We start from the raw sequence: 18,446 nt of genomic DNA on the forward strand, positions 1-18,446 counted from the left end.
GACCTTGGTTCCTCTCCTTGGAGCTGGGCTCTCAGAGCTAGTGGGATGACAGGACCTGTCCTGCTCGGTCACTGGGACCCAGGGACAACTCAGCCATCGAACAGCTCTGCTAGCAGAATCAGACTAAAGGCCACCCTGGAAGCCAAGACAGGCCCCCCTCGGGAGCTCAGCACTTCCCCTGCACTCGGGTCCCAGGAGGACCCATCTGGCCTCTGCTCCAAATCCTCAAGCCAGGACACATGTGGCCATGACACCCTGACCCAGCTAGCCTTGACCCTGCCTCCCAGGGAGGCAGAGGACACTGGGAGGACAATAGAGGATCTGGAGACCATGCTCCCCACAGAGAGCCTCCTTGTGGGTTAGGAAAGGAACCTGGGGACACAGTGGGTCCACCCCATGCCTCCATGCCAGGAACCTGGCCGAATCCCAGACTTGGCTGACAGAGCCAAACCCTCTGATCACAACACTCGCATCCAACCCAACAAGCCACCTGAAGCTGCCGGCTGCCTGCATCCTCCCCCTTTCTTCCTCTTGCAGAAGTGGATGAATGTAAGCAGAACCCCAGAATCTGCAAGGGCCGCAGCACCTGCTTCAACACTCAGGGCAACTATACCTGCAAGTGTCTGCCTGGCTTTGAGCTGAACCCAGAGGACCCGAAGCTGTGCACAGGTAGAGGCCCCAAGAGAACCCCTGAGGGTGGACAGGATCCAGGGGTGCAGCAGAGACAGGTCCTGCGCCCAAGGAGGGAGAAGACCTGCAGGTTCCCACTGGTCAAGGGGCTCAGGCTCAGCCTAAGGGAGGCTGCAAGGCCATCTGGCCTCAGCTCTTCCTGGTCTGTCACCTTAGAGTAGAAGAGAGTCACTTTCAGTTCTGACAAGGAGCATCCACCATGGCCAGAAAGAGGGCGACCAGAGTCCTTAGTCAGGAAATTCCACCCCCTGGCCTCAGTTTCCCTCTGGCTCCACCTCCTGTAAACTGCTGTGCCCTTCATGCAAGGAGGCCACCGTAGAGTGCTCTGAAGTTGAAGTCACCAAGTGAGGCACATGCAGAGGTCCTTGGTTTGGGACAGCAAAATGATGGAGAAGTGGGTGCAGTAAGTAGGGGCATGGGAGCCGGTCAGGGGCGGGGACTGACCCCCTGCTTTGTCCTAGATGTGAATGAATGCGCCTCTGGACAAAACCCATGCCACAAATCCACCTACTGCCTCAACCAAGTGGGCAGCTACCAGTGCCGCTGCCGACCCGGCTGGAAGCCGGTGCACGGATCCCCCAACGGCCTGAAGAACACCGTATGCGAAGGTGGGGCTCAGAGGCCACAATCAGAGGCCTGCAGTCCAGCCTGGATCGCAGCCCTCCTGGGCAAACCGACCACGTCCAGTGCTGCTGCGCCTGCACCACCTAATGCTCCGGGGGCTGGACGGGAAAGACGGGGTCCTGGGGAGGAGCTGGGGTCTGACGGGAGGCTCCCGGGGCCCTGGGCAGCAGCTAGTGACTAACTTGGGTGACGAGTTTCCAAAGCCTCACAATCTGCACCTGCACAGGCCTCGCACACCCCTTGATTTGGCACCCACCACTCAAGGGTCTGGATCTCCAGGTGGCAGCACCGCAGCCCAGGCAGGGCACTAATGGCGGGAAGAAGGGGGTAGAGCTCGGACAGCAGAGAGCACTGGTCCTGGCTGAGGCAGGACTGACCCCTCTGTCTGTGTCCCCAGATGTGGACGAGTGCAGCTCCGGGCAGCATCAGTGCCACCAGTCCACCATCTGCACCAACACCCTGGGGTCATACCAGTGCCGCTGCCGCCCAGGCTGGGAGCTGATTCCTGGGAGCGTCAATGGCCAGAAGAGCTCCATCTGCAAAGGTTCCCGGCCTGCCCTGACCCCAGAACCTCCCCCACCCCACACACACGTGCACACCCACGTGCATATGCTCATACACACCCACACACGCACACGTGCACTCCTCCTAATGAACCACTGTCCTGTCCCGCAGTCATGCCCTTCTTCACCTGGCCTCTGCCCCCTGGAGTCCACAGCCAGGTGAGCACCCCAGCCAGGACAGGGAGGTGGGGATCCCTGGGGCAGCACCCTGTCCACCCCTTGGTCATGAGCTTCCCACCCACCCGTGACCCCTCATCTCACCTCCCCAGAGTCTCTCCCGCTTCTTTGACAAAGTCAACAATCTGCACAGGGATTTCAAGCCAGTTATGGCCAAGGACACCATCCAGGTAAGGGCAGGATCCAGGGGAAGCAGGTGGAGACCACCCACAGAGGGAGGAGGGCAGCTGTGGTCTGGGGGAAGGGGGACAGGCCCAAGCACAGTGGGGTCCTGCTCTGAGCTGGCCACTCTCTCAGGGCAGGTGGAAGAGGACACCGGGAGCCACACACACTGTTGGACGCCCATGTGCACTGTCTGTCCTCTTGCTCTCATCCTGGTCTTTGGGTTTTGTCATTCTTGACAGTCATGAACCAGGGCTGACCTCTGAGGAGCAAGGACCATCCAAGGAGTCCCAAACCATGCTCTCTCTATCCCCAACTGGACAGTGTCTGGGTCTGCTCTCTGGGGCTGAGTGGTCAAGCTCTTCATGTGGACATTCTGGCCCGAGTCCACCTGCTCTGTGCCCCCATCCCTCTAGGGGATCATGCAGGAGGTGGATGAGCTGCTGGAGACCCCTGGGGACCTGGAGACCCTGCCTCCCTCACAGAAGCACTGCGTGGCCACTCACCTGCTGACAGGCCTGGAGAGTGCCCTGAGAAACCTGAGCAGGTCTCTGCCTGAGGGGACAGCAACCTTCAATTATTCTGCAGGCACACGTAAGTCCCTGGGTCTGTGCCAGCCCCTGTTCCTAGCCTCATCCTCTTCTGATCCCACTTGAGCTGAGTGGCCACACTGTACCTCAGTGACTCACATAAATAATCACAACAGTGAAAAAGGCAGAAAAGCAAAATTAGTTCACATTTACAATATAGTATACATTATCATCAGAAAATGACAATAAGGAATTTTAGGGGGTCTGGGGGTGTAGCTCAGTGGTAGAGCACTTGCCTAGAGGCACAGGGTTCGATCCTCAGCACCACATACAAATAAGTGAATAAAGCAAAGGTGTTGTGTCCATGTAAAACTAAAAAAAAAAAAATTCTAAGAATTTTAGGTAACAAAATAGAAACAGCTTCCAAAAGCTAATTTGGAGTAATGTAAACTAATCTTGCTTGATATTTAGGTATTAATTGTCTTATTGTGGTAAAATTCATTTTACAAGTTTCACCAATTAAGTTCACCATTTAAAACCCAGGGTTTGACATTTCAGTGGAATCAAGAACATTCACAAACTGATGCAGCCATCACTTCCATTTCTAAGACAGTTTTCTCCAAAATCAAACTCAGTGCCTCCTCAGTTTTCATCCCTCACTCCTCCCCTCCCCCAACCCTGGCGTCCACTCTCCTGGTTGCTGTCTTAATGGAGCTGCCTATTCCACTATTTAGTAAAAAGCAATCATACAAAGTGTGACCTGTCCCTCTAGCTTCTCTCCCCTAGAATAATGCTGTTGAGCACGGCATAGCATCACTCCATCCCTTTTCATGGCTGAATATGATTCCATCCTATGGGTGTTAGCTGACCCACTCAGCCACTGATGAACATTTGGGTGGGTTCCACCTCTTGGCTATTGTGACTTATTACTAAGAATATGGATGTATATAAGTGTTTGTTTGAAAACTGTTCTCAGTGCTTTGGTGTGTCTACCATGGACTGGACTTGGTAGGTAACATGGTAATTCTGTGTTCAGTTTTGGGGGGAACCACCAGACTGTTTGCAGAGGGGCCACACTATTTCATAGTACCACCAGTGGGGTGCAAGGATCCCCTCTCCATGGCCTCAGCTAAACATGTTACTTCTGATTCATTTGGTTTTTATCACGGCCGTTCTAGTGCATGTGAGGTGATGTCTTGTTGCCAGTTTGAGTTGCATCTCTCTGTTGACTGGTGATGGTTGGCATCTTTCCATGTGCCTCTGGGCCATTTGTGTATCTTTTTGGAGAAATATCTGCTCAGATCCTTTGTGCATCTGTGATTGGGTTGGTCTTTTGGTTCTTGAGTTGTAAGAGCTTTCCATCTACTTTGACAGGAGACCATTATGAGATGTGCAACTTGGAAATGCTTTCTCCATCCTATAGATTATCTTTTCACATCTGTGATAATCATTTCACTTTAATGTCAGATGTTTTCAATTTTGAGGAAGTCTACTTTATCTACTTTCTCCTTCATTGCTGTACATTCAGTGCCATATCTAACAATCCATTGCCAAATCCAAGGTCTCTTATGGGCTTCAGTTCTTAGATTGAGGCCTTGTTCTAATTTGAGTTAATCTGTGTGTGTGGTGTGAGGTAGGGGTTCACATCCTTCTTTTTCCTTGGATATCCAGTAATCCCTGATCAATCACTGAAGAGACTGTTCTTATGCACATTGAATAGTCTTGGTCCCCTGGCTGAAAACCAATTGACTACAGAGGTTCAGGTTTATTTCTGGGCTCACCTTTCCCTCTGTCTTCATGCCAGTACCACGCTGCTTTGGGCTCTGCTCACTTTCCATCAGTTCTGAAATCAGGAGTGTGAGTCCTCCACCTTTGTTGCTCTTTTCAGCCATATTTTAACTACTTGGATCTCTTGCAATGCTGTGTTAGTTTTAAGGGGAGTTTTTCTATTTAAGAAAATTATAATATTAATGGCTGTTGGGACATGGATAGGGATGACATTGCCTTTGTAAATCTCTTTGGGGCATGTCACCATCTTACCAATGTAGTTTCCCCATCCATGACCACAAGGTGTCCTTCCCTTCATTTGGGGTCTTTAATGCCTTTCAAAACCTTCTGTAGTTCTCTATGTACAAGTCCTGAGTCTCTTACTTAATTTTATTCCTAATATTTTGTTAGAGATTGTTGTGTCTATGTTCATAAGAGATATAGGTTTCTTGTTTTCTTTCTTTTTTTTTATTTGTATTCTTTTATTTTAAAAAAAATGACAGTAGAATGCATTACAATTCTTATTACACATATACAGCACAATTTTTCATATCTCTGGTTGTATATAAAGTATGTTGACACCAATTCATGTCTTCATGCATGTATTTTTGTGCCTCTTTTTTAACCTTCTTTTTTATTTTATTTATTTTTTTCTGGTTGTATACATAGCATATTCACACCAATTCATGTCTTTGTACATGTACTTTGGATAAAAATGATTATCACATTCCACCATCATTTCTAGCCCCATGCCCCCTCCTTTCCCCTCCCAGCCCTCTGCCCTATCTAGAGTTTGTCTATTCCTCCCATGCTCCCTCTCCCTATCCCACTATGAATCAGCCTCCTTATATCAAAGAAAACATTCAGAATTTGGTTTTTTGGTATTGACTAACTTCACTTAGCATTATCTTCTCCAATGCCATCCATTTACCTGCAAATGCCATGATTTTATTCTATTTTGTTGCTGAATATTCCATTGTGTATATATGCCACATTTTTATGCATTTATCCACTGAAGGGCATCCAGGTTGGCTCCACAAAAGTTTAGCTATTGTGAAATGTGCTGCCATAAACATTGTTGTAGCTGTGTCCCTGTAGTATAATGTTTTTAAGTCCTTTGGGTATAGACCGAGGTGAGGGATAGCTGGATCAAATGGTGGTTCCATTCCCAATTTTCCAAGAAATCTCCATACTGCTTTCTATATTGGCTGCACCAATTTGCAGTCCCACCAGCAGTGTATGAGTATAGCTTTTTCTCCACATCCTCGCCAACTTATTGTTGTTTATCTTCATAATAGCTACCCTTCTGACTGGAGTGGTTTTGATTTGCATTTCTCTAATTGCTAGTGATGATGAACATTTTTTCATGTGTTTGTTGACTGATTGTACATTATCTTCTGAGAAGTGTCTCTTCAGGTCCTTGGCCCATTTGTTGATTGGGTTATTTGGTTTTTTGGTGCTTAGTTTTTTGAGTTCTCTATATACCCTAGAGATTAGTGCTCTATCTGATGTGTGAGGGGTAAAGATTTTCTCCCAAGATGTAGGCTCTCTATTCACCTCACAGATTGTTTCTTTAGCTGAGAAGGAACATTTTAGTTTGATTTTATCCCATTTATTGTTTCTTGGTTTTAATTCTTGTGCTATAGGATTCTTATTAAGGAAGTTGGGGCCTCATCCCACATGATGAAGATTAGGGCCTACTTTTTCTTCTGTTAGATGGAGAGTCTCTGGTTTAATTCCTACGTCTTTGATCCACTTTGAGTTGAGTTTTGTGCATGGTGAGAGATAGGGTTTTAATTTAAAACTGCTTGTATTTGGTTTTCCAATTCGTTCTTCATGCTTGGGAAATTTTCTGATATTATCTCATTGAAGAAATTGTGCATTCCTTTGGTTTAAAACTCTGTGCCTTCCTCTATCCCAATAACTCTTAAATTGGTCTTTTGAAGCTGTCCCATAATTCTTGGATGATCTGTTCATGGTTTCTAACTTTCTTCACTGAGTGATCAACTTTATTTTCCAGACTGTAAACTTTGTCTACATTATCTGATTTTCTTTCTTCCAAGTGATTTAGTCTGTTGGTTATGCTTTCTATTGAGTTTTTTATTTGATTTATCGTATCCTTCATTTCAAGGATTTCTGACTGGTGTTTTTTTCAGGGTTTCTATCCCTTTCTTAAAGTAATCTTTTGCTACCTGTCTTTGCTCTCTTATCTCATTGTTGGAGTGATCAATTTTTGCTTGTATTTGTTCATTTAGGTCATTCTTTAGTTCACAGATCATTTTAATTCTGAACCTTCTGAACCCCTTCTCCAACATTTCATCAACTGCGCTGTCTGTGGGTTCTGTTATTATAGTGTCCTGGTTTGTTTGGGCACTTTCCTCCCTTGTCTTTTCATGTTGTCTATGTGTCTTCCTTTCTTGCAGTGTGGATCTGAGATATTACAGTTTCTTCCCTATATTCTTGTAGTACCCATGCAGATTGTCTGCACCTCACCTTGATGTTGGGCTTCCAGACCCTGCTGGTGTCCCTCAGTGGATGCTACTGCATCCTAGATCTGGAACCTGGGTAAGTTGGAGCAGGTAGATCTAGGCCGCTGGGCTTGACCTCCCACGGTAGTCTGCTGGTCCGAAAGGGTGGTGTTGCATGAAAGGCTAGGCTCTGGTGGTCTCTGCCCCACTAGGGGAGGGGTGTACAAGGCATGTTGTGCGCCTGGGCCCTGTAGAGGCCAGTGTGGTCTCTTGTGATGTCTTTATCTGGTTTTGGCCTCAGAGTAATATTGGCCTCCAGGACTTACTAGATGCTGTCCCCTCTTCTGTTGTTTCAAAGAGTTTAAAAAGAAGTCATGTTCATTTTTCCATAAATGGCTGGTGAAATTCATAATCAAAGCCATCTGATCTCGGATGTTCATCAGGGAGGTTTTTCATTATTGATTCAATCTCTTTATCCATTATAGGTCTCTTCAGATTTTTTACTTATTCTTGAGTCAGTTTAGGTAGTTTGTGTGACCATAAGAATTTGTCTATTTCATCTAAGTTATCTAAATAGTTGGTGACATTTGCTCTGTTATAATTCTTTGTAGCTTCAGATTTTGTATATATGTGTGTATATACACATGTATGCACAACACATATAATACACATACATACAAAATCTGAAGAAACAAAGAGCTATTATATACATATATGCTACCCCCAACCAGCTCGGGCAGCTAAACTAAAGGTTGCTTGAGTGAATTTACTGGGATACCAAATAAAACACAGACACATATTTTAACTGTAAATCAAGCTTCAGGACAGCTCCTCCACTCTCAGCCTCAAGTCCCCCAAATGGGAGAGCAAAGAAAAGTCATGAGAGGCTGGCGAGAGAGAGCTAGCACGTTTGCAAGTGAATTTTTATTGGAGGGACCCTCATTCTTGAGAAAGTTCCATCCAAAAAAGGTAAAGAGGGACAGGGTTACAAGGACACGAAAGGTAACTCGACCCCTGGGGCTGTGGGAGCCCACACCTATGCATGAAGTCACATGCTGCTACTTTGAGGATCGGGACAGTGTCTAGGGCCACTACGAAAGTGACTGATAGAGCCTCTACCAATCATGGGAGGAAAATGCTAGCCATTCAGTGTGACGGCCCCCCACACATATATGTATGTGTATATATATTTGTGTCTATATATACGCATATACATGTGTGTAGTTATAGTGAATTGGAGGTTACACGTACGTCCTTGATATATGTGATATACACGTGTACATATACAATATCCACAAATACATATATATACATATATATATATATATATATATATATATATATATATATATATTCCTAACATAACTCTTCTTCTTCCCATGACTCATAGAACTGTCCCTAGAGGTACAGGAGCAAGGAGATGGCAATGTCACCTTGAGTCAGAATCAGGCAAAGATGCAGCTGAACTGGAATCTGGCACAGGAATCTGGTCACAGAGGTAACATCTGAGATGGGGAGAAGGTGGATGTCCAACTTACACCAGTACCATACTGTTTGGAAGAGGCCTCAGGGTGGGGAAAGATGCCCAAAATACAGAATTCAAGACGAAAGGGTGATGTGGGTGAGAAGAGGTCACTAGAAGAGCGTCCAAGGGGGAGGTTCTGGGGGTTGATGAGGCCACATTCTGTTGTGTGCACCTGAGAATGTGGAGCAGCAAGTCCCACTATTATGTATCATTATAATACAACAATTCAAAAGGGGGAGAGGCCATCTAAGGAGGAGGCCCTGGAGGAGACCCTGAGTCTCACCCGTGGCCTCGTCCTGCAGGCCCTTCTGTGGTGGGCTTGGTCTCCACCCCAGGGATGGCCAAGCTGCTGGCCGAGGCTCCCCTGGTCCTGAAGCCTGAGAAGCAGGTGGCTCCCCATGGGACACACGAGGACTTGCTGCCAAGAGTCTCACCTGTTCTGCTCTCGGATGTCATCTCAGCCTTTTTGAGCAGCAACGACACCCAGAACCTCAGCTCGCCAGTTACCTTCACCTTCTCCCATCCTGTGAGTGGGGTGAGGACCACAGTGTGGGAAGAGCCCCAGGCCCAGGCACACCCTTGCTGTCCTCTTAACCTTGAGGTTCAGGTGCACCCCACACAGGAAAGCCAGCCCTTCCTGGGTCAGCATCTCTGAGCGCAGGAAGACCAGCTCACACCCCTGTCCTGTTACTACAGCCAGTGACCCTTGCACCAAGGCATGAGGTGCTCTGTGTCTTCTGGGACCAAAGCCAGAATGGATGTGGTCACTGGGCCACTGCAGGCTGCAGGACAGCGGGCACCAGAGATGGCAGCACCACCTGCCACTGTACCCACCTCTGCAGCTTTGCCGTCCTCATGGTCCACTACGACGTGCAGGTGAGAGGCTGCCTTCAGCATCAATTGCTGCAAAACACACTTCTGCAGATGTCGCTGCTGAAGTAAAACCAATCTGTTCCCTCGCGGTTTCTGTGGGTCAGCAACCCAGCAGAGGGGGATGAGTTCCTTGTACAGGTTCTGAAAGACTGACAAGATCACATCAGCCAGGGCCGCAGTCTCTCCTGGGTCTTGCAGCCCTCCTCCAGCTCCCTGGTTGCAGGCAGAGTCCAGTTCCCTTCTCTTAGCAGCTGTCAGGGGGGACCACACTCAGTTCCTAAGAGCCACCCACATTTCTTCTCATATGGCTCTCTTGTTGGCCTTCTCACAAAACACCAGTGTTCCCATCTAAAAACCAGCATGAAAACGTCCCTCTTGTGGAATCCCTCTCAAGTTTTGAATGTGTTTTCACAGGAAGAGTCCAGATCTTTAAAGCAGTCGCCTGATTACACCAGACCCAGGAGAATAAACTCTCTAATTTAAAAGTCAACAATCTAAATTCCACCTGCAAAATCCCAACACCTAGCTTATCACAGGACTGAATAACTAGAAAAAGGTTTGTGTCACAGCAAGGAGTGGAGATGTAAAGATAAATTAGAATTCTGTTCACTACCAGGATCTGTAAGACTAGCGTGGTCATGATTATTGGCTTGCAAAAAGAAAGATCTGGTTATAAGGAGGTCACAGAGGACAAGGGATGTCAGGACAAGGGATGAGGGACCAAGGGCTGCACTCTCCTATGGCTGATTCAGGCATATCAACCGAACATCTGTTTTGTATGTATGTGTGTGTGTGTGTGTGTGTGTGTGTGTGTGTGTATGAAATTAGCTTTAATTGACTTTACATCAGAAATTTCAAAATTCAGCACATGTGAACTGGGGCTGGGGCTCAGTAGTAGAGATATTGCCTAGCACATGTGAGGCACTGGGTTCAATCCTCTGCACACATAAAAAATAAATAAATTAAATAAAGGTATTGTGTCTATCTACTACTAAAAAAATTTTTTTAACTCATCAATGTTAATATCACCTGGAGGAACTTTTATTTTTAAATGCTTTCTTAGGAAACAATTTCAAATTTTTAGATATGTTTCAAGAACAAAAATAGTACAAATAGATCAGATACCTGGTTAAAGGAAGAAAGTTAATGATGATGGTAACTTGAAGTTTACACTTTCCCACCTATTTCTCCCAAGTCCCCTTAAAACCATGAGGAAATGAAAAGAAAACCCAACCCCATTACTCTTTACCCAGAGGCATCTATTTTGAAAGTTTTGCCTCTGTTTCATTTATCAGGTGTCATTCTTTCCCTCTGTTCCTCCTCTGTCCTGCCTCCTAATTTCCCAATTTTGTCTTTACACCAGAGTCTCAAATGTAGCATGCACAAATGTCACCTGCAGGGTTTAAACTTTGTTTTCAAACATTTTCTTGGGAAACCATTTCAAATTTACAGATATGTTGCAAAAACAAAATCCACAAAAACAACATCTGTTTACCTGCTCCATTCAGAAAACCTTACAGTCCAACCTTCTGAACCTGGAGCCCCTCCCCCATCAGCTTCACACCTGGACTCGGTCCCTCCATTCCTGAATCTGCTGCCCCAAATGACTCAGATAACAGAAGGTCCCTACCCCACAACCCGGCACGTGGCTGTGAAGGCTCCTCCCTCTGCCCCAGGACGACGACCCGGTGCTGAGCATCATCACCTGCGTGGGGCTGGGCGTGTCGCTGCTGTGCCTGGTCCTGGCGGCCCTCACCTTCCTCCTGTGCAGAGCCATCCAGAACACCAGCACCTCCCTGCACCTGCAGCTCTCGCTCTGCCTCCTGCTGGCCCACCTGCTCTTCCTCACGGCCATCGACAGAACCCAGCCCAAGGTACCCGGGTGTCCCCGCCCCGCCCGCCCAGGGGTGCTGAACTCAGGAGCCAGGCTGCCCGGGCTCCTAATCAAACAGCCTGGGTCCCGGGGAAGTCCAGAGGAGGTCAATGCCCATTTCACATTGACGGATTCAACGAGAAAACGAACCCTCTTGACAACTCCATCACCTACATCTCGTGTTGCTTAGCAACAGGGCTTGAATCCTGGGGAAGTCCTTTCATTAGGGGACCGGGTAGGGTGAAGCCTGACGCAAATACTAGATGGCATCCGTCAATCAGGGACGTGGCCTCCTGATTCCATCAGGAGACACGATGGAAGGGACTGGGCTGGCGTCACGTGGCACCCCATTTTACAGCAGAAATTTTTTACGAGGAGAAACAGGAGGTTCAACTGAATTTTTAATTTGATTTATCGAGTCCTTCATTTTCAAAATTTCTATTTGGTTCATTTTTAGAATCTGACTTTATTGAAATGATCCTCCACTTCCTGTATCTTTTCCAGGTTCATTCCTTACATCTTTTTTAGCTCTTTCAACATTTTAACTAGGAGCTTTCTAAATTCTTCTCCAACATTTTCTCTGCTGTCGTGCCTACAGAGTCAGTTGTTGGAGTGCTGTGGGCTGTGAGGTTTGCTCTCTTGCTCTTTCCTGCTGCTTGTAGGTCTGCCCACCTTCTGGGTTGATTATCTTCTCTGCTTTGATTCAAGGAATTACTTAATGAGCTTCTTTCTCTTAAGAGCCCAGGGATAGGAGAATATTCAGCTACTGATACTGTCATTCAATGTGCGCCCTCAGCTGTTCCCAGGATCAGCACCATTTGGAGAGAAGATACTAAACCCTGTGAGCTACAGTCACTTCTAAAATAATGTGAAAAGCATAGTGCAGTAAATGCATAAGCCGCCACGTGATCATTGGTTGGCATTTGTAAGTAGTAGGTCCTGTCCGACCTTGTGTGGCCCTGCTGTTCGGTAACCAGCAGCGCAGCGGGTTTGTGCACAAGAGCATCGCCACTACTGCATGAGGAATGCTGCAAGGCAGGGCTGGGAGGCTGTGACGTCACCACTACTGCATGAGGAACGCCATAGGGCAGGGCTGGGGGGCTGTTACATCATCACTACTGCATGAAGAACCCCTCAGGGCAGCGCTGGGAGGATGTGATGTCACTGGGCAGCAGGACCTTTCCAGCTCTGCTGTGATCTATGGGAGCACACACGCAGCCTATGGCTGAAGCACCACAGTGCAGCGCCTGGTGCACAGCAGAATCCCCCGCCACAGGGCACAGGGGAGTCCCGGGCCACGCCCAGATTCTGACTGCTGCCCCAGGGTCTCTCTCCTCCGCAGGTGCTGTGCGCAATCACCGCAGGCGCCCTGCACTACCTCTACCTGGCCTCCTTCACCTGGATGCTGCTGGAGGGGCTGTTCCTCTTCCTCACCACGCGGAACCTGACTGTGCTTGGTTCCTCCAGCAGAAACAGGCTCATGAGGAGGCTCATGTTCCCTGTGGGCTACGGGGTTCCGGCCGCCATCGTGGCCGTGTCTGCAACAGCCAGACCTCACCTGTATGGCACCCCTGCTCGGTAAATGTGGATTCCACATGTCCACAGCCATCAGTTGAACCAAAGTAGCATTTTGAGTATTTCAGAGCTTAAGCAGTAGACTGTACTGTGACATATCACACATACAGGGAGTCTGGCTTCCCGTCCTTGTGGTTGTGCATGTGTGGAGTGACTCTGGTCGTGGAGTCCTACATGAACACAGCAAAGTGATGTTGTTCTCTCTCTTGCTCAGCTGCTGGCTCAACCCAGAAAACGGGTTTGTGTGGGGCTTCCTTGGACCTGCCTGTGCCATCTCTTGTGTGAGTGATGTCATCAGAGTTCCTTGCTGTCCACATGAGGGTCACTAGAAGAGCAGGATTATAAGGGTGGTGAAGAGAACAGGACTATCCCTGGATTGTTACGGGTTGGGTTGGGTTTTCCAAGATGTCTGCATCTACAAATTCTAACGTTATTGTCAAATACTAAAAGCCACTTTGGTATAATTGATGCTGCAAGGGCTAGAATTCAGAAGTAACAGATTTATTCAATGAAACTTTCCCTGATGGGGATATAGCTTAAGGGCAGAGAGCTTGCCTGGCATGCACTAGGGTCTGGGTTCCCTCCACAGAACTGCAAAAGAGAAAAGAAGATATTCATAAACCTCCTGCAGTTTCTTTTGGGAGGGTTCTTTTTAGCTATACGTGATGGTAGAATCCATTCTGATACAATTACACAAGCATGGAATATACCTTGTCTAGTTAGGAGCCCATTCTCGTGAATGTACATGATGGTGGGATTCACTGTGATGTGGTCATATATGTACACAGGAAAATTATGTCAGATTCATGCTGCTGTCTTTCCTCTGTGGTTTCTTGAAGGTCAATTTGGTTTTCTTCCTGATGACCCTCTGGATTGTGAAGAGCAAGCTGTCCTCCATCAACAGAGATGTGTCCACCCTCCAGAACACGAGGTGAGATGGAGCAGGGGACACAACCCCACAGAGGTGGATGAGGCCCAAGAGCAAAGCCATGTGCCTCGTGTCCCTCCTTGGGGGCTTCTGAGTGGCCCAAAATTAACAAATGTAGCTACCCTTCTACGGCTGCCATCTCAGACTCAGGGCTCTGCTGCTGATGCCCCAAAATGCCTCCAACTCTGATCCCAGCTTGTGACTCCCTCAACCTCAGGAGGAATTGGCGTTGGCTGATCAGCAATGCTTGGACTCTTTTTCAGATCTTCTACAGCAAAAGTGCCAAGAGCATTGTTGTTCTCCTGACAGTTGCCACATCTCAGGCTGCACTTTCTTGCCCCACCCTCAGCTCAGAATCCTTCCCACCCTATAACTAACTGTTCCTCCCTGTAGATAAACGCTACTCCAGTCCAATCCTCCAGGGGGCGGGGTTGTTCCTTCACTCAGCATCTTGTGTAAAATTCATGCTCTTTCTTCTGGGTTCCTCTGATTAACCTTTCAAATTTTTGCATATCGCTATTCAGTTGTATTACCACTTGAACACAGAATATGATTAATGAAAACAGAAATTTTGTCCTGTGTTTGTTTTCTGAGATAGTGTTTCCCTGGCTGGCCTCCAATCCCTGAGTTCAAGTGATCCTCTTGCCTCAGCCTCCTGAGTAGCTGGGGCTACAGGTGTGCACCCCTGCCCCCAGCTTCTCTTTGTGTGTTTTTTATGTCCAAGCCCTAGCACAGGGCATCCTCAGTAATGCTGGGCTAATGAAATTAGGGATCCTCATGGAACATCATAAAATTTTTTGAAGTAAGCTTATGAATTGATCACTGTCCTGGATCCAAGTCAAAAATCTATCCTGGACCCAAAATGGCATTTCTACTGTGGGGTATCATTGAGAGTAAAGATCAGAGCTCAGTCCAAGAAATCGCTCTCAGGGAAGAGTAGGTGCATCCATGGGTGGACAGGAGAAAAGCCTGATTTTGTTATGGATGCACTATAGGCCTCCATTCTCCTCCAACCTAGGGTGCTGACATTTAAAGCAATGGCTCATCTCTTCATCTTGGGCTGCACCTGGTGTCTGGGTGTCCTGCAGGTGGGCTCCCTGGCCCCCATCATGGCCTACCTCTTCACCATTGTCAACAGCCTGCAGGGCGTCTTCATCTTCCTGGTGTACTGCCTCCTTAGCCAACAGGTACCTGCCCAGCTCCCACCCATGCCTCCCCACCCACACCCCTCTCTGTGAGCTGATCCACAGTGTAGGTTGCCTCTGCAGGTTCGGGAGCAATACAGGACATGGCTCAAGAGGATCAGGAAATGGACAGCTGAACCCGAGTCCTACACTCTGTCTAGCAAGGCTGTGCCCGATGCCTCCAGACCCAGCACGGTAGGGTCACTCCCTGCTCCCAGAGCTCACATTCCCTGGTATTGGCAGGATTTCTCTCCTCCTGTCCACAGACCATGCTTCCCCTGCCTCCTGGACTCCACCATCATGCCTGCCTGTCCACTGACCTTACATGATTCTCTCTCCCTCCCTCCCACCCACCTCCTTCCTGCTTATTATCATTTGTCCCCACTCCTATCTGAGTCTCCTAAAGACCCTGGTGATGACCTTAGGCTCACCTGGACAATTATTTGTCAATTAAAAAGTTTAAAAATTAGGGAGCAGGATGGTTGCTAAGACCCTCCAGTGGTCATCCACCAGGCACAACGGCTTAACAGCTATAATTTAAAAACTCATTGTGTATATTTGGGGTGTGCCACATGAATACACAGAAAATAAAATGGTTACTGTAATAAAGTAAATTAACTTACCCATCATCTCACATTCTTGTTTGTACAGCTAAAATCTCTTTATCTAACAAATCTTTTCTTTCCTTTTTTAAATGGAACTTGAGTTATTTTTCAATAATCTTACGTCATTTTTTCAATAATTATTATTCCAGAATAATTAGAAAAATCATCGGACCTACATCCTCCTTCCCCATGGAAAATCTGAACAGTCATTTTTTGAACCATTAGGACAGGACAAAGACTCTGTGCTGTGTGTTTCAAGAAATTCATGGTGTTGGCCACGTGAAGGGATTCTTGGAGGACATGATCGACATTCAACTCCTGCAGAACCTGAAATCTGTCCATGCCCGACATAAGCTCAGCATCCAGATGCCATCTGCAGCCCAATTCCTCAGTTTCTCTGTTAAACGTTCTTCTACTGCCCCCCCTTCCTATGAGGCCTCTTCCATGCAAAAATTCTAGAAGAAAGCCAGCCTCCCAGGATGCTCACATCCACAGCATTCAAAAGGAATAGAACTCGCCTTAAACTTTTTGACAACAACAAAAAAAAAATTCATGGAAATAAAATATCGTGGTGTCTACAAGAAGGCGGCATGCTCTATGTGGGACTTGGGCTTCGGAGGATGTAGAAGGCTCCCCAGAGTGCCATATTCCACTAAAGATCTTCATAGTCATGTAGTGGCCAAATTGCCAAGAAAATTGATCCCCAGATAATTTCCTGACAGACATGTTAGTAAGTAAGAAGTAAAGAGTAGGAAAGAAGACTGGGAAGACAGGGAGGTGGGCCTGGGTCACTTCCTGGGCAGTGAATACAAACAGCACCTGCAGATATTTGCTAAGAAACTTACAAAAAGGCTATAATTAAGTCAGGACCTATGTGACTCTGGTCCATGCCCCTCCAAGGCAGGAAAAAGGCCTGATGGACATTTTGACTGGACTAAAGGCTTCATGGACACTCCTTGGACACTGTGTGCCTTTAGTACCATCAGGAGTGGGCAGGGGTTGACTTCCTTAAACCTCTAGATCTAGATAAACCCCTAGACAACAGCCACACTTTGTTGTCCCTCTCTGAGACCCCTTCTTCTTGGGGAGCTCTGTTTTCTTCTTATTACTCTAGTAAATCCTATTACTTTGCTATCATTCTTGTGTCCAGGGGCTTTATTCTTTAAGTTCATGAGAGAAGGAACCCAACCCCCACTCTGTGCTACATTAATAATCATGTTTTCATTCTGAAAATAATCTAAATCAGAATTTTTACCTTAAATAAAACCCACTAAATATCTGCATACTCCAAATTTTCTAAATAAAGTGCAAATACATATTTTTACATATGCTACATGTTTATCTCTGCATAGTAAGTTTTCAAACAAGCTTTGCTTTCTGCATTTTTGCTTTTAACACATTTTAAGTCTTTATGCAATGGGATAGATCACTTTTACAAAAGGAAATATCCAATGCTGTCTCAAGGATCATCATGCCTCTGTTCACCACAACATCACAAAGCACTGGGTAAGAAAGAGGTTAGGAAATACTCAGGCAGGTTAGGCATAAATACAATGATAGAGTTGTTTCTTTGGAACTCTTTAATTATACTGCTACAGTAATCAATGAAAAGGACATAAAACATGGAAATTTTATATCTACCGCCAAATCCAAGTCTGTTTACTCCCCTGCTTGAAAAGGGTCCAATGAATCAAGGGCAGATGTTGGGGTGAGGAAAAATCATTTATTTGCTAAGTCAACAAGTCAACAAAACTGAGCTGATGGTGGGCTAGCAGCCTGAAAGACTGCCTTAACTCAGCAGACACTTGAGCTCCTTTCAATCTTCAGGCAAGGGGGAAACAAGGGGAGTTAGGATAGGAAATGACAGGTGACCAGACATCTAGACATCTCTCCAATGGCCCCACACTGGCCACCTGTTGATCATGGAGCTCCTGTAAATCCTGAAAATATCTTAGTTATGCTTATCTTGGTATCATCAGCCTTGAAGGGGGAAGAGAGAGAGATTAGGGAGGGTTCAGATAAATCAGATTTGTGCTGCTAGTTTGGGGGAAAACATTCCTCAAAAGATGAACACACCTATATGCAGAATGGAGCAGAAACAGTCTCATCAGTGGTCAGGGCAGCAAAGGGGGTGGACACGATATGGAGGCAGAGATGCTGAGGCAGTTCACAGCTGCACAGGCCCAGGAGAAGCGCTGTTGACAGAAGAGCTCAAGCCCCTCAAAGGCAGCACCAGCCACTGTTACCAAGCAACATGGATCAACCTCACTGACATGGTATTGAGGGGTGCCACGTGAATACAGGATACATACAGTGGAAAAAACAACTGAAGAGGGCTCTGTATGTCTCAATTTCCATGAACAGGAAGTGAAAACTTATGGTGGTAGAAGTCAGAGCAGTGGTGACCTCTGGGGACAGGGCTTACAGACTGGGGTGGAGTCCAAGGGAGACTTCTGCAGTGATGAAGTATTGACTTTTTGATGGGGTAGTAGTCAGTGTAGACACACATAAAACTCATCAAGGTTCACACTAAGATTTATGAACTTTGGTGTAAATCATCCCTCAAATAACAATATTATAAAACATAAAAGAACACAGTGAGAAGACACACAAATGGACACCATGCTGAGTCAGAGCATCATGAGAAAGTCACTCCCTGTCCCTTACCCAGTGGCCTCGAGTACTCCCCTCAACTTGCTGAGCCCCAGCTTCCGTGTTTGGTGGGGGGTGAACACAGGACCCACCTCAAGGCATTGCTGAGGAGACTAAGAGACCAGCCCTCTAGCAGTCTATTAACAGCAAGCTCTAAGGGCGAGTGGCTCTTGCGGGGCACAGGGCTGAACAGCCATCACTAGGGAAAAAGGGCCAGTTTATAAAAGTAACGATTCACAGGAAATGCACA

At 46.9% G+C, this 18,446-nt stretch overlaps 1 protein-coding gene across 1 annotated transcript in view; it reads left to right on the plus strand.

The window, feature by feature from the left end:
* LOC143400375 (adhesion G protein-coupled receptor E2-like) overlaps window positions 1–16,003 on the plus strand; it is a 45,209-nt gene extending 29,206 nt beyond the window's left edge. The window contains exons 8-23 of the mRNA XM_077110266.1: window positions 538–669; window positions 1,152–1,298; window positions 1,712–1,858; window positions 1,990–2,036; window positions 2,147–2,224; window positions 2,633–2,810; window positions 8,372–8,479; window positions 8,809–9,036; window positions 9,207–9,382; window positions 11,056–11,253; window positions 12,595–12,830; window positions 13,042–13,108; window positions 13,667–13,758; window positions 14,774–14,942; window positions 15,024–15,134; window positions 15,770–16,003. Coding sequence (XP_076966381.1) covers window positions 538–669; window positions 1,152–1,298; window positions 1,712–1,858; window positions 1,990–2,036; window positions 2,147–2,224; window positions 2,633–2,810; window positions 8,372–8,479; window positions 8,809–9,036; window positions 9,207–9,382; window positions 11,056–11,253; window positions 12,595–12,830; window positions 13,042–13,108; window positions 13,667–13,758; window positions 14,774–14,942; window positions 15,024–15,134; window positions 15,770–16,003 — 2,348 coding nt within the window. The remainder of the gene's footprint in view (window positions 1–537; window positions 670–1,151; window positions 1,299–1,711; window positions 1,859–1,989; window positions 2,037–2,146; window positions 2,225–2,632; window positions 2,811–8,371; window positions 8,480–8,808; window positions 9,037–9,206; window positions 9,383–11,055; window positions 11,254–12,594; window positions 12,831–13,041; window positions 13,109–13,666; window positions 13,759–14,773; window positions 14,943–15,023; window positions 15,135–15,769) is intronic.
* The last annotated feature ends 2,443 nt before the right edge of the window (window positions 16,004–18,446 follow it).

Source organism: Callospermophilus lateralis, chromosome 1, assembly GCF_048772815.1.
Source record: "Callospermophilus lateralis isolate mCalLat2 chromosome 1, mCalLat2.hap1, whole genome shotgun sequence".
Taxonomy (NCBI): Eukaryota; Metazoa; Chordata; class Mammalia; order Rodentia; family Sciuridae; genus Callospermophilus; species Callospermophilus lateralis.